The following is a 16,073-nucleotide window of genomic DNA, read 5'->3' as shown; positions in this document are numbered from 1 at the left end:
TGCATTTGAATTATGGTTTTGAGAAAGACTATTGAAAATGCCACGAACTGTCAGAAGAGCAAACAAATCTGATTTGGAAGAAGTAAAGCCAGAATTCTCCTTTGAAACGAGAATGGTGAGACTTCATCTCTAGTACTTTGGACATGTTGCCAGGATGGATTCACCAGTCCCTGGAGAAGGACATCATGCTTGGTAAATCAATCTAGGATCAGCACCAAAAAAGAGCCTCCCAACAAGATGAACTGGCACAGTGGCAGCAACAATGCACACATAACTATTGTGAGGATGGCACGGGCCTGGGCAGTGTTTCCTTCTGTTGGACATAGGGTCCCTGTGAGTCTGAACTATCTGGATTGGACCTGACAGCAATAGCTAACAGAAAGTCTGGTAGTTGGAATCCTCAAAATGAACCTCAGAAGAAAGGACTGTAATTTGCTTCCTAAAGTTCACATCCTTGAAAACCCTGGGGAATGTAATTCTACTCTGCAACACATGGAATCTCCCTGAGATGAAATCAACTAGCTGGAAACTCCTTTTTTTTTTTCTTTCTTTAAAGACCCAAAATCTGAATTATTAGAGTTTGAAATTTTTAAATAATGTAAGCAACTGGAAAAATACAAAGCAAGTTATATTCTATAGATAAGAATAATGACTACATATATAGCTACATATGGATGGTTAAGATGAATTCATTTAAAAGGAAAGGTATTTTTGCACAGGTTGAAATTAGTGATGTCATCTTTGGAAGGTTGAAAATAAATTTAAAATCAAAGGGAAAGGTACAGCAGGGACTCTTAGAAGTAGTCAAGGGATCCAAGTACTTGGTTATTCGGAAGGCTTCCAGAAATCAAATTTTAACTGTCTGGACAAATGGGCATTTAAACGGGGTGAACTACATACATGGCATTCTTTTCCTGGCTTCGTATTTTTAGTGAATACATTCTTTTTTTTTTTTCTTTTCTTTTTTCATTTTTTTTACTTACTTCCAATGATACAAGTCATAAATACAGGCTTTTTCTTCTGGGACAAAAATGGAAAAACTAATAAAACAAAAAACTTTTGACAGATTTTCTGTTCTGTTATAAAATGTAACACCCCTTCTAGAAAAGAGAAACTCCCTCCAAGTTATGTGAAAGAAGACCAGTGTCAACAAATAAATAAAAACATAACAGTTGAACGTTTCTTAAACACATGTTTGTACCCATTGAGTTATTATGTGTGTGGATTATATGATTTAGAGAAACAAAATTGAATGAATAGTTCCAGAAACAAGTAAGAACTCTAACCCCAAATAGTTGCTTATTGTGATGATTCTTTTCTAAGTCTGTAGATGGCATTTCAGTTAATTTATAAGAACTGGCTATTTTTTTTCCCCAGACTGGGCTGTCGTCTGGCTATTATAATGTTTCTGTATGAATGAAAAACCTCAGTCAGCTAGGAATAAAAACAATAAGAACTTTTAGCAGTGCCTTATCATGTTTCTGAATTTTGTGGGACTGGAAGTTATCTGATATATTGAAAATAGATATTTCTCAAAGAAGTCAAGCTGGATCTTCTGACTGTATTTTGCAAGACAGACGTCTTGCTCCGGCAGTTTTTTGGTTTTGCATAGGGAGAGACTGGACTAGCTGAGCACTTCCTGCTGCATTAGCATAACCCAGCCCACTTCCAACACACGCCCAGAACTACCTCATTAACCATTGGGATTGGAGCCAAAAGCATAAGACTACAGTGAATATAAAGGGGAATTACTGGCAAAACAGCTCTAGACCAATTTAGGACTAAACCCATTACTTTTTCAAGATCAGGAAGTATTACGATAACAGGAACCCTTCCTTCATTTCATTCAGATCAGAGACCAAGGTTTTAATATAATTTTAAAAAGATCTACAATAATTACCTACACCATAACAAGACACACAGCCCAGCTGCATGTATTTAAATTTTTCTGTTAATCTCGCTCTCTCTCTCTCTCCCTTCTCTCCTCTCTTTTAGTTATTTATTTTCTGGATAGCTTTGATACTGTGAACCACAGAAGAACTGGAGACTGGCATTGAAAGGAGGTGTTTTCCAACTTTTTTTTTTTTTTTTTAAGAAGTTTACTTCAACTAGAGAAAAGCTGAGAAATGACAGGGGCAAAGAGGAAAAAGAAAAGTGTGTCCTGGAGCAAGATGTATGCCCCCCATTGTGAAGACATTAAAAAGTGGTGTAGAAGGCGGCTACCTGTTTTGGAATGGGCACCACAGTATAATCTGAAAGAGAACCTGCTTCCAGACGCTGTGTCTGGAATAATGTTGGGAGTTCAACAGGTGACACAAGGTAATGTACTGTGTTTGATTTTCCTGTTACATGCAGAATAGATGTCACTCTGCTTTCTTGGGAGTGTATTATAACAGTTTAATGAAATGAATATTTAGTTAGCTACAGAAATAAGCACATTGGATATCTATGTAGGGAAGTTTTCCTAATGTCTCTCTCATTTCTGTTGTTGATAGCCATTGAACATTGAATGGATTTTTGAATGGCTTTACATATTTGCAACTTTAGAATTCGAGTTAAGGTTAATCAGCAATTGAGGGATAAAAATGCATTTTTATAGCTTGACCTTGCTGACATAGTTTTCTACTTTCGCTGAATCAAGCGATAAAGTGTCTTCTGGCATGAGCACACCATCTTTTGTAAAGCTAATTAGTAGCACACAATTACCTGTTTTAGCCTTGAGAGTTGCTATAAGCAAGGAACAGACCTTTCTGTACATAAAAGAGGCTCTTTGCCAAGATCATTATTTGCAAAGAGAATCCCATATGTCCATAGAGCTTGTATTTTACTGTGCATACTGATTTATTTCTGTATCACATTACCTACTGCATCTACTTCTCAACAACATTTTAGCTGGTAAGGACTCTGATTCTAATTTTCTCAAAGTATATTCCAAATGATATTCTGGGTTTAGATAGATGCTTCCCTTGATGATAGCTAGCTAACAAATGTGTGTATATGTGTGTGTGTGCATGGATGTGTGGCTATGTATTTTCCTTAAAGGCATAGTTATTGTTGTTTAGACTGATTCAGGTAACAATTTTCTACTTGTAGTAAGGAAAAAAAATGGAGTTTTCACCCTTGAAAATATAGAACAGTTTCCTTGCAACAAACTCTGTAAGTTTTTATTTCTCTGCAGTCTCATACTGTTAACTTATAAGCACTCTTTTAATTGAATTATTCTGTAGCTGGAACCAACTGGTTTGTGTAAGTATTTGTGTTTTTAGTATAATTAGGAACATCTGCCCTAGCAGCTTTGCTTTAGGATCCCCAATACTATCATTCTTTATGGAATTCCATTTCACTGAATTAGTCCTTGCATTACATTTTTAATGACCGTTTTGCTAATAGTAATGTATAGTAATATTTTAGAAAAAATGCAAAGTAAATAACAGGTTTGGTCTTGTTTTTTAGCTTTGTTTTTATTTAATTTTAAAATCAAAATTAAATACCACAAGTGCTTTACAGCTTAGGTGATGAAGTTAGAAGGCTGTTTTCACCAAATAGTTTCAACTTAGGTTTCAAACTTTCTTTGCTTAAATTGAATGTAAAATGAATGAATTTTATGTATTTAAAAAAATTTTTTTTTCAACTTTTGAACTTGCCAGGTTAATAAAGGAATTTAAGACAGGATTAAGTTACCTTAGATACATCATTATTGATATCATTCATGTCTTTGGTAATTAAATGTATAGCTTTTATTTGTGTATCCATTTTGAAATACTTGTTTTCTGAATCATGCGTTTCATTGGTTATAAAGAAACACAATAGTCAGCCCCTGACAAGAAGCACAATGCTTATACAGTCATTGAGTCTTGGTGGGAAACTATGGATCTGGTTGCTGGTCTTCTTGTAAGACCTGTTGTTGTTGTTGTTAAGTGCCGTCGAGTCGGTTCCAACCCATAGCGACCCTGTACAGGGTTTCCGAGGGTGTAAATCTCTCATTTTACAGGAGTAGAAAGCCTCATCTTTCTCCCGCGGAGCGGCTGGTAGTTTCAAACCGCTGACCTTAAGGTTCGCAGCCCGATTCATAACCACTACGCAACCAGCAGTGAATAAACAAAACTAAGAGTTTTTGTTCATGTATGAAAAGACCAGTCTTAAAAGTACCACCTCTTTTAAACGCAATTCTCTTCAGCTTTGTAAAGAAGTCTTGGTAGTGTAGTGGACTATGAGCTGGCCTGGTAACCACAAGGTCAGCAGTTTGAATCTACCTGTTGCTCCTTGGGAGAAACATAAGACTCTCTGCTCCCATAAAAATTTATAGCCTCAGACCCCCTATACAGGGTGGCTATGAGTTGGAACCCCTTCGATGGCACACCACTACTGCTAATCACCAAACTTTGTAATGGTAATCTATTATAGAAAGTTAAACAGTGACGCACCATCAGCTAGGAGCCCTGGTAGCTGTTGGGATGCTAACAGTAACGTTGGTGGAGTGACAATGATGAGGCTTTCTGATCCTGTAAAGATTTACAGTCTCAGAAGAACTGACTTGATTGATGCCAGTAGGTTTTTTGGTCCTTTTGATTTACCATTTATTATAAAGGCACTGTGCTAAGCCTCTTACATATGTTATTTTACCTTATTGTTGTTGTCATTGAACTGATTTTTACTCACGGTGACCCCATGTGTTGTTGTTGTTATATGCCGTGGAGTCAATTCCGACTCATAGTGACCCTGTACAGGTTTTCCAAGGCTATAAATCTTTACTGGAGCAGAAAGCCTAATCTTTCTCCCACGGAACAGCTGGTAATTTCGAACTGCTGACGTTGCAGCTTGGTGCCTGATTCGTAACCACTACCCTACCAGAGCTCCTTGACCCCATGTGTACAGATTAAAATTGTTCATAGCATTTTAAAGATTGTAAATTTTCAGAAACAGATTGCCAGACCTGGCTTCTCATGCACCTCTGTTGTTGTTAAATGCTGTCGAGTCGGTTCCGACCCATAGTGACCATCTAGAGGGTTTCCAAGAAGAGACTTGTGAGCTTGAACCACCAACCTTGCAGTTCAAACTGGCTTTGCAGTCTAGCGCATTAACCTGTAGCGCCACACCAGAACCCTCTGGGTGGGTGCAAATACCAACTTTTCAGCTAGTAGTCAAGAGCTTAACTATTTACACCACCTAGAATAGTCATTTCCTTAACAAAATTTTGAAAGAAAGCAGTCACGTCTTCCATTTACATAGAGAAAATAAAGGCTTTGAGAGTAAGTTTCCCTGGACTTCATACTAGGTAGGGAGTGCATTGGCCCTGTAAAGATAACCACCGGACTACAGACCACAAGGTTGGTGGTTTGAACCCACCAACCACTCCACAAGAGAAAGATAAGGCTTTCTGCTTCCACAAAAGATTTAAAGTCTTGGACACCTAGTACAAGGTTGCTATGAGTCAAAATCAACTCCATGCCATTAACAACAACAACAACAACAACATATACCTGATAAATGATAGAGTCAGGACTTGATTCCAAAGCTAACATACTCAATGTTTTATATTTTATGTCTACACTGCCAAAATAACCAGACTTTTCATAACACCAATGTTATTAGAAACAGAAGACATTTCTTTGGAAAGGTACAAATATCCTTCTCTTCAAATTTCTTTTGCATTCAGGTTTCATCCCTGCAGTTTTTAGACTCAAAGCCAAAATGGCAAGAAAAATAACTACAGTAGGGAGTAAGAAAAGCATTTAGCTCTGGTAGCGTAGTGGTTACGAATCGGGTTGTGAACCGCAAGGTCAGCAGTTTGAAGCAGCGGCTCCGCAGGAGAAAGATGAGGCTTTCTGCTCCCGTAAAGATTTACAACCTCGGAAACCCTGCACAGGGTTGCTATGGGTCGGAACCAACTCAACGGCACTTAACAACAACAACAACAACTTCTATTTGCACGAATGTAATATTGACGATCATTATTGGTGGCATTTCTTTAGGGAAATTAGAATAAGGAAGGGGTACTTTTTATATTTACATCATTACACAAAGAGAACAAATACTTTTTTTACTCTACTGAGTTTTGGAGAGCTTTTCAGGAACTCAGCATAGTTGAGTTATATGAAAATGTTGAACTCAATGTGTTTTTGACATAAATATTCTAAGCTTATATGGTTCTATCAAGCAGTTGTTTTTCTTTCTTATCTTGATCTAGAAATGAATTTAAAACTATGGACAATGGAAATAATAATTTGAGTGTTTTCTATATGCAGAATACTTACAGAACATTTAAATTGCTTTATTAAAGATTTCCTTTTTGTTAAATATAATAGTTGCTTTCATTGCTCAGACCTGACTTGTCTCTAGCATTTTCTATACCCTTTCTAGAACTCTTCCTTTTCTTGGTGTTTAGATATTGCGCTTTTGTTTTTCAAATACTACCTCTCTGGCCTTCTTAGATACCTCTACACTAGGCCCTAGTTGCATAATGGGTTACATATTGGACTTGCTAACTTCAAGGTTGGCAGTTCAAACCCACCAGCCATTCTTTGGGAGAAGTTGAGGCTGTCTGCTGCTGTAGGTATTTGCAGCCTCCAAGACCCTATGGAGTTGTTCTACACTGCCTGATAGGGTCACTGTGAGTCCAAATTGACTTGACCAAAGGCTGTGTGGTGTTTGTTGTCTACCTGTTAAACATTTGTATCCTGTAGACTCTAACCCTAGCCTCTTTTCCCAACTATTTCCTAGGCAATTCCATCTGTACACAAGACTCTATCCCTATACTCAACACAGGATTCATGTATCCAACTATTCAAACCTAGAATGCTCTATGTTGTTGTTGTTGTTAAGTGCCGTCAAGCACTTCAAATATAACATTTCAACTTTTAAAACAAACTGAATTATAATAGTAATAGTTATTGTTAGACGCAGAGAGGAATACTCTTCTAAGATCACTTGATGTTTTTACTTAATTGAATTTCAGTGAGGATAAATAGTCCAAAGTCACATAGTAAATGAGTGGAAGAGGTAGAATTTGAATTCAAGGAGTTTGATTTCAGAGATTATGTTTTCACTTTTATACTAGACAACCTGTCATAGAAAGTTCTGGGAATCATTCTCAAGTTTCCCTTCTCTTAACCATCCTACCTACTTCTATTAGTATATAATCAGTCACTGGGTTCTTTTGTTTCTACTTCCTAAATGTTTTTCCAACCAAGTAGCCTTGCTTCTTGTCCTTGGTGTGGCCCTTGAAACTGTGTGGATCTTCATCCTCTGCTCTGTCTCCCCCTGTAGGCTGTATTCTATACTGCAGCCAGAATGATCAGAAATCTAAGCACTGCATCCCTGTATTGAATTTGGCAATGACCTTCTACATACATTTTCTCTAGAATAGATCTCAATTTTTCATCGTACCTATTAGATCATTAATAATCTACACCTCTTCATATAAAGCTCAACTCAAAGACTTTTCTCCTCTTAGAACCCTTTCAAATTATCTCGGGAAGACTTACATTTCCTCCTCTCCTACTCCCTTTGTACTTTCTGCGTATCTCTATGAGAGGCCTTTACACAATGTGTCATAATCTTTTGGCACAGATCTTTCCACAGTAGTCTGTAGGCTCTGGAAACAAAGTTAATGTCTTAATCTTTATACTCCTATGAACTTCTATATCACCTGGCACATGGAAGTAAGCTTTCAATAAATGTTTGTTGGAAGTATGAAAATACAATGTCGCTCCCAAAGCTAACTTGTTCTATTAAACCATGCTGTGGTCCTAGGAAGGAAACTATTATCAAAATTTACTGTTTTCAAAATAAACTTAAGATGCTAAGTTAACAACATGTTAAAAATTGTTGTTGTTGTTAAGTGCTGTTGAGTCAATTCTGACCCATAGTGACCCTGTATAGGGTTTCCAAGGAGCAGCTGGTGAGCTTGAACCACCGACCTTGCAGTTCAAATGACATTGCAGTCTGATGCATTAGCCCACAGCACCACACCAGGACTCCATATTAAAAATAAGAGTAGATAATTTCTTCCAATTCTTCCTACTTTACTGAAGTACAAATTTACGACCTTCCAGACAAATCTGGCGAAAGACGTTGTTCCTGTTGTCTATAAACAGTGCTATATTTTCCTTCAGCAAATATGAATATTTCATATAAAAATTCAGATGCCTGATCTCTTTTGGAAAAGGGATCAATAAAACCATGTGAGAACCACATTCTCATGAAGAGAAACTGTGTTGGACCTTAAAAGAGGCTGTCATCTTCAAACAGGGCATGCACTTTGCAGTTTACTCAGTTCCCACCATGCACACATGCTGATGATACCTTTCCTACTGGTGTTCTCATTGGTTGCTTGTCCCTATGGGTGTCTGGATTTGGTTCCCCATCCAAGTCACTTCCTAACATATGCCTTCAATGCACCCTTAAATAAAATCTTTAAGAGAAAATACGAATGATTAGGTCCTTAACCTATATCCATAGAACCATTTGGGTCTGTTAACTCATACGAATATATTATGTTGTTCTTGCTGTTAAGTACTGTTGAGTCAGTTCTGACTCATAGCAACCTTGTATAAGATTTCTGAGGAGCAGCTGGAGGGATTGAACTGCCGATCCTGTGGCTCCAACTGCCCTTGCAGTCCAGCACATTATCCTGCAGCTGCACACCAGGACTCCAGTGTATTATGTTGTTGTTGTTGTTAAGTGCCGTCAAGTCAGTCATAGCAACCCTGTATAGGGTTTCTGAGTAGCCACTGGTGAGCTTGAACTGCCAACTTTGCAGTTCAAACAGCTTTGCAGTCTGGCGCATTAACCCACAGTGCCACACCAGGACTCCCCAGTGTGTTATAGTCCTATGTATTTTGTGCTATTTATTTAAAAAACAGTTTCTGGGCAGTTGTCCATAGGCTTCATAGACTGCCAAACTCATTGCCCACTTCCAAAAGTAGTTAACTATTAGTGTAGATGAGTTCAGTTCAAATTAATATAAAGCAAGCTTTAGGCAAGTCTGTCACTTTGCTCAAGTATTTCTTCAAAAACATTTTGTGTGTTTTTAAGTATTGAACAAATTGGGAACCTCTCATTACTAATACAAAGGAAACAGTCACTACTTAAAATTTTTCACAATGTTCTTTGGCTGATAATTTGTCACACTTGATTGTAAAAATATCTTTCAAATGAGCAAACATTCATACAGAACTTAAAACATGTCATCAATGGCTGACAAGCTTAGCATTATGAAGGTAAGTCAAAAAGTATTGCTACTAGTGTGCCAGTTCATACATGCACAGGTTTATTCCAAACAAAATATGTTTAGACATAGCTCTGTGATGGGATGGTTGAAGAGAAGTTTGCTTAGTAACACACTTATCTTAGTCTTTTTGGACTAACTTCAACAAAAAGATCCCATTAAAACAGTAACTTCAAAGAGGGTTTGCTGAGTCAGTTAAATTCAAGTCAGAAAGGTCAGCTCAGATTTTGTTGACTGTTTTTTGGGATTTTCAATGGGTAATCTAGGAGTCCTAGTGTAGTGCTGTAGGATAAGCACTGGACTGCAAGGTTGGTTTGAACCACAAGGTTGGCAGTTTAAACTCACTAGCTGCTCCTCAGAAACCCAGGGCTGCTATGAATCAGAACTGATTTGATAGAACTTAACAACAACCACAACAATGGATACTCTTGATAGATTTTCTGGAAGAAAACAGGAGGTTCACAAGGGTTTGTTAGGAAGATGCTTTCAGAAAATTGAAAACTGCATTGGTGCAAAAAAGGCCAGAAAAAATGTGCCAAGAATTTTATTTCCATCATGACAGTGCATCCCCTTATTCTTAGAGAACCAAAGCTGTCCTTTAAGAATATTATTGGGTACACAGAGTAGACAGGGATGAGCAATTTGGACATTGGCTACCCAAAATGGGGGGTGGGGGGGGTGGATTGTGCCTACAAAGGCAAGAAGTGACTGGCTTACAAGCTTTCAAGAGGGATCCTAGATCCAGAGGGCACAGAGGAAGGTAGAATCTCCACTGAGTAGGATCCAATCTTTCTGGGCGGGCTAATGAAAGGAGATGGTTCCTACTCATAGGGATTGTGTATAGGATTTCCAAGGAGCAGTTGGTGAGTTTGAATGATGGAATTTGCAGCTCAAACCAACCTTGAGGTTGAGTGCTTATCCTATGGCGCTAAACTAGGCCTCAGGTAGGATTAGAGATGGAAATACCACTTCAAAATGTATAGATCTAGATGAAAGATATGTCAAGAAATAGTAATTTCACATTTTGATATTTTACTTAATAAAGGTGTCTATGATTTTATAGCAATACTTTTTGACTTCTCTTATAAAAGACTTTGAACTCCTGGTGTGATGCGGTAGGATAAACACTGGTTGACTGTTTAAATCTACCAGGCAGTTCTCAAAAACCCTATTCAGGGTCACTGAGAGTTGGAAACTACTCAAAGGCACTTAACAACAACAACTGCATGACTTTGGTCTCTAGAGTGTTTAGTTCACATTCTATACTGGATGACCACTTGGGGTGAAATAGTTACTTTGTTTCCAACGTGTTAATTTAAGAATTGAGACAAGATGGGGATATTAGATGCATGACTTGCCATGCAATACACTGAGGACTAAGATGAGAATGTTTTGCTTTGCATTCCAGGGGATCACCTAGAGTTTTTAGTCCTAAACCATGAAAATTTTAAGCTGCCATAGGGTTGCCTGATGTTCAAACCACAATATTTTGAACTGCAGACAAAAGATGGATGTTCCTTATAATTATGCAGAATGTGTGGCATTGCTGGCACCAAGACATATGTGTGGAAGTTGAGCTTCACTGCACTCCTGAGGGGGACTTAGTGACACGTGGAACAATAAGCAGAAATTCCTGAAGCATACTACATTACAAAGATTAAAGGCTTGTCTGAAAACTTCCCTGCATGGTCTCAGTCTTGGAAATGCAGCAACTTAATATTAGCTATATATTTTTAACCCAGCCCGCTTAATTGCTCTGTCTTCCTGCTATTAACCTTTTTTTTTCCAGGAACAATGTCAGCAAAGTATTGCTAAATTAGTCTAAAATGTACTTCCTTTGATCCCTGTAAAAATACATGTATGAGCTAGTAACTTTGTTGACTTTTTCCTTCATCTCTTGACCCATACTCAGTATAGCTGTAGGCGTGATTCAGTGGTTCTTATTTATTTATTTATTTATTTTTACTTTTTCTAAGTGTAAAAAGATAGTGAGTTGGATATAAGAATTCCATTGTATTTCTTTACTCAGGATAGCAACCTTTATAGTATTTTAAATGATCCATAGTAGATGCATCCCTGAGAAATGAAATTACTTATATGCTCAGATGCTAATCAAAGGTTGGAGGTTTGAGTCTATCTAGATGATCCTTGGAAGAAAGGCTTGGTGCTCTTCTTCCTAAAACTCACCCATTGAAAACCCTGTGGAGCACAGTTCTGTTGTGACAGACATCGGGTCACCATTAGTCAGATTTGACTTGATCGTAACTTTTTTTTTCCATACAAGGATGAAACATTGTGATAATATCCTTCATCTCCACCCCTTAACTGCCGTTTGTCACAATACTGGCTTGGGTGTTGCTGTAATATGGGAAGCTATGCCACCAGTATTTTAAATACCAGCAGGTTCACTCATGTTGGACAAGTTTCAGCAGAGCTTCCAGATTAGAAAGAAGGGGAGGTGGACAACATCTGAATGGTTACCCACTGAAAAGTGTATGAATAACAGCAGAACACTGTCAGATTGGTGCCAGAAGACGAGCCTCTCAGGTAGAAAGGCCCTCAGGTTGAATATATGACTAGAGAAGAGCTGTCTCCTCAAAGCAGAGTTGATCATGATGACATGAATAGAGCAAAGCTTTGGGGACCTTCATTGACTGATGGTGTACAACTCAAATGAGAAGAAACAGCTGAAAACATCAATTGATAATAGAATCATGGAATGGACAAAGTATGGAAATTTAGACGAAGTAAGGAAAATTAGAAGTGATCACAAATGAAATGAAACATGCAAAGATCGATATACTAGGTATCCGTGAATTGAAATGGACTTGCATTGGACGTTGTAAATCAGATAATCATATTATTTACTATGCCGGGAAGGACAAATTCAATAGGAATGGAGCAGCAGTCATCTTTAAAAAGAGCATTTCAGTTCTGTTTTGAAATACAGTGCTGTTTGTTGTAGGATAGTATCATACATCTACAAGGGAGACCAGTTAATACCACTATTATTCAAATTTAAACACAAACCACTAAAGCCAGTGATGATGAAATTGAAGAATTCTGTAAACATCTTCAGTCTGAAATTAAGCAAACATGCAATCAAGATGCATTGATAATTACTGGTGATTGGAATGCAGAGGTTGGAAACAAAGAAGGATCATTAGTTGGGAAATATGGCCTTGGTGATAGAAATGATGCATGATATAATTTTTCAAGATCAATGCTTTATTCATTGCAAATACCTTTTAAAAAACACCATAAAGATGACTATACACTACATGTGGACGGCACAAGAATCAAATTGACTACATCTGTAGGAAAGTGGTGAAAAAGGTCAATATCATCAGTCAAAACAAGGCCAAGATCAGACTATGGAACAGACTGTCAATTGCTCATATGCAAGTTCAGGTTGAAGCTGAAGAATATTAAAACAAGTCCACAAGAGCCAATATGTGACCATCTCAAGAATAGCCTTGGTACATTAGACACTCATGACTGCAGACAGAAGAGTTGTGGGATGACATGAGCATCATACAGGAAGACAGCAAAAGGTCATTTAAAAGACAGGGAAAAAAGAACCGAAATGGTTATCAGATGAGACTCAGAAACTTGCTTTTGAACATAGAGAAGCTAAAGTGAATGAAAGAAATGAGGAAACACAAAGGCTAAGCAGAAAATGTCAAAGGGCAACTTGAAAAAACAGTCAAGTATTATAATGAAATATGCAAACACCTGGAGATATAGAGAAAACCAAAAGGGAAGCACATGAACAGCAATTCTCAAACTGAAAGAACCAAAGAAAAAAACCAAGACTCATGTTGTAATATTGAAGGATTCTATTGCATATTGAATTATGCAGAAAGCATCAAAAAGTACCAAAAAGAAATAGTCAGTGTCAACCATTTGAAGAAGTAGCACATGCTCAAGAACCAATAGTACTGAAGAAGTCCAAGATGCACTGAAGACAATGGCAAACAACAAAGCAGCAGGAATTGACAGAATACAAATGGAAATTGTTCAACAGCCTGATGCAGCACTGGAGGTGCTCACTCATCTCTGTCAAAAACACTGGAGGACAACTACCTGGCCAGCTGACTGGAAGACATCATATTTACGCCCATTCCAAAGAAACTATCAAACAGAATACAGAAATCATTAAATTACATGGAAGTAAAGTTTTTATGAAGATAATTTTAAAATGATTGCAACAGTATATTGACAGGGAAGAGCCAGAAATGTAAGCCTGATTCAGAAGAGTGCATCAAACTAGGGACATCAATGCTGACCTCAGATGGATCTTGACTGAAAGCAGAGAATACCAGAAATATGTTTACTTGTGCTTTAATGACTATGCAAAGACTTCATTTGTGCAGATCCTGAAAAAATAGGGATAGTATTGTGAAGAACTAGTATTTCAGAATACCTAAATGTGCTCATGAAGAACCTGTATAGATCAAGAGGCAGTGTTTGGAATGGAACAAGGGTATGTAAAATCAAGAAAGATGTTCATAGGGTTGTATCCTGTTACCAAAGTTATTCAATCTGAATGCTGAGCAAATAATCCAAGGAGCTGTATTATTTGAAGAACACGAGGGGCATCAGGATTGGAAGGAGATTCTTTAAGAATCTGTGATATTCAGATGATATAACCTTGCTTGCTAAAACTGAAGAGGAATTAAAATACTGCTGAAGATTAAAGATGACAGCTTTCAGTATGGATTGCATCTCAACGTAAAGAAGAAGAAAAAAAAAATCTTCCCAACTGGACCCATAAAAAACATGATAAATTGAGAGAGATTAAATTGCCCAAGGATTGGTTTTGCTAGGATTCACAATCAACACTCATGGAAGCAGCAGTCAAAAAATCAAAGGTCATATTGCATTAGTTAAATCTGCTGCAGAAGACCTCTTTAAAATGTTCAAGAGCAAAGATGTCAGTTTAAGGATTAAGGTGTTCCTGACCTGAGATGTGATATTTTTAATAGGGTCATATACATGCAAAAGTTGGACAGTGAATAAGGGAGATTATAGAAGAATTAATGTTTTTTATCTGTGATGTTAGCAAGGAACTGAAAGTATCATGGACTGCCAGAAGAACCAACAAATCTGTTTTGGAATAAGTACTGCTAGAATGTTCCTTAGAAACTAGGATGACAGAGTTTGTCTCTCATTTTTCTGGATGATTTGTCAGGAGGAACCAATCCCTGGATAAGGATATCATGCTTGGTAAAGTGGTGGGTCAGTAAAAAAGAGGAAGACTCCCAATGAGATGGATTGATACAGTCATAGCACAAATGGGCTCAAATGTAACAACAGTTAATGAGGATGATGCAGCACTGAGCAATGTTTTGTTCTGAGATGCATGTCAGTCAGAACTGACTCCATGGTACCTAACAACACTAACAATCCTTGATCTTCTTTTGTAAGATGCTAAGAATTTTACAAGATTCATAATAAAACAGACTGGCAGTGAGTATAGGATGAAGTATGTCCACTATATAGTAGCAGTAGTTGTAGTTATTAGGTGTCGGCAAGTCGGTTCTGGCTCAAAGTGGCCCCTGTATAGGGTTGCTGAGGCGGTAAATCTTTGTGGGAGGAGAAACCCTAATCTTTCTCCTGCTACATATGTAGTAGTAGACATCTGCTTTTACCAGATTGCATCCACGGTAGCTTCTTTAATTTATTTTACTTCACGTTTATTTTTAAGAACAACCCTTCATCCACTTTTAGTACATGTGGTTTAGGTCAGGTTCTACTTCTGGCTTTCATCCAGGTTGCGCAGTGGACCGAGTCCTTCTAGACTAGGTTTCTTGGCTGCTCATTGGAACCAGCTAAAGGCTTAGAAAGACAAAAACTGTGGTACCGAGCCCCAATCCTAAGTAATTAAATCAGACTTTCTATGGGCAAGGTACAGGCATTGAAGGAGAAATTGTGTTTCTTCTTCTTTTTAAAAAGTGTTCTGTATTCTAATGTGCAGCAAGATTTACAGTCTGATCCAGGTACAGTTATCGGTACAAGTGAAGGTCTATGGCCCAAGTCATGATAATTAGCATGATTCCTGACAGCAGCCAGTGATTTGTTCAGGAATGAGCTCAAATTCCTGGACACAAGGATATGAATTTACTACAAAGTAGGCCAGTCATTTCTTATTTTTAAATGATAATTAAAAAAAAATTACCAAGTGGTCCAACCACTTGGAATCAGTCTTGATTCCAGGATATGTGTGTGCCTTTTATACAGACATTTTCCATTGCACTGGGTTAGTAAGGTGGACATGTCTCTACAGGTTACCAACCCCTCCATAGCCTGAGAATGAAGCCAAAATAGCCAAAGGCAGAGAGTAGAGAACCCAAGTCTTGACGACAACCAGAACACCCTTGACTTTTCACTTTCATGTGCAAGCATATTTTTTTTCCTTGATTATGAGGCTTAAGTTGGATTACTTATAATCACATTAAATACATACTTGAGTACTATTATAATTCCGATGTATTATACAAATTTTGTATAATTTTATAAAACCCAGCAAGATAGATATCATCCAACTTTATATTTTATGTGATGAGGAGTTTGCAACTTAGAACTTGATTTTAGGTGGCTTGACCTCAATTCTGTAACTGCTAAGCCCTCCGGATTCAATTGCTCGGCCCTCAGTGTCTTCTCTTCTCCTGTTTGCTTCTAGTGTAACAGACCTAATCAGAGTGGGACTAGCACTGAATCTGGGCAACAGATTTGAGTCTCCCTTCCACATCAACTTTTCATGCTGCTCCTTTCCAAGATGACATATCACTTTCCTTGATAACATAAACCTAGAGTCTCTGGTTGAAACCAGAAGCTAGCT

General features: G+C 37.7%; 1 protein-coding gene across 1 annotated transcript in view; it reads left to right on the top strand.

Moving 5' to 3' along the window:
- Positions 1-2,014: 2,014 nt before the first annotated feature.
- Positions 2,015-16,073, top strand: part of SLC26A7 (solute carrier family 26 (anion exchanger), member 7) — a 189,540-nt gene continuing 175,481 nt past the window's right edge. Inside the window, exon 1 of the mRNA XM_006859223.1 lies at positions 2,015-2,319. Coding sequence (XP_006859285.1) covers positions 2,127-2,319 — 193 coding nt within the window. The 5' untranslated portion in view covers positions 2,015-2,126. The remainder of the gene's footprint in view (positions 2,320-16,073) is intronic.

The sequence above is a fragment of the Chrysochloris asiatica genome, unplaced genomic scaffold (genome assembly GCF_000296735.1).
Source record: "Chrysochloris asiatica unplaced genomic scaffold, ChrAsi1.0 scaffold00031, whole genome shotgun sequence".
Taxonomy (NCBI): domain Eukaryota; kingdom Metazoa; phylum Chordata; class Mammalia; order Afrosoricida; family Chrysochloridae; genus Chrysochloris; species Chrysochloris asiatica.
The sequence above is the reverse complement of the archived record's forward strand: the minus strand, read 5'-3'. Positions and strand labels throughout refer to the sequence as shown.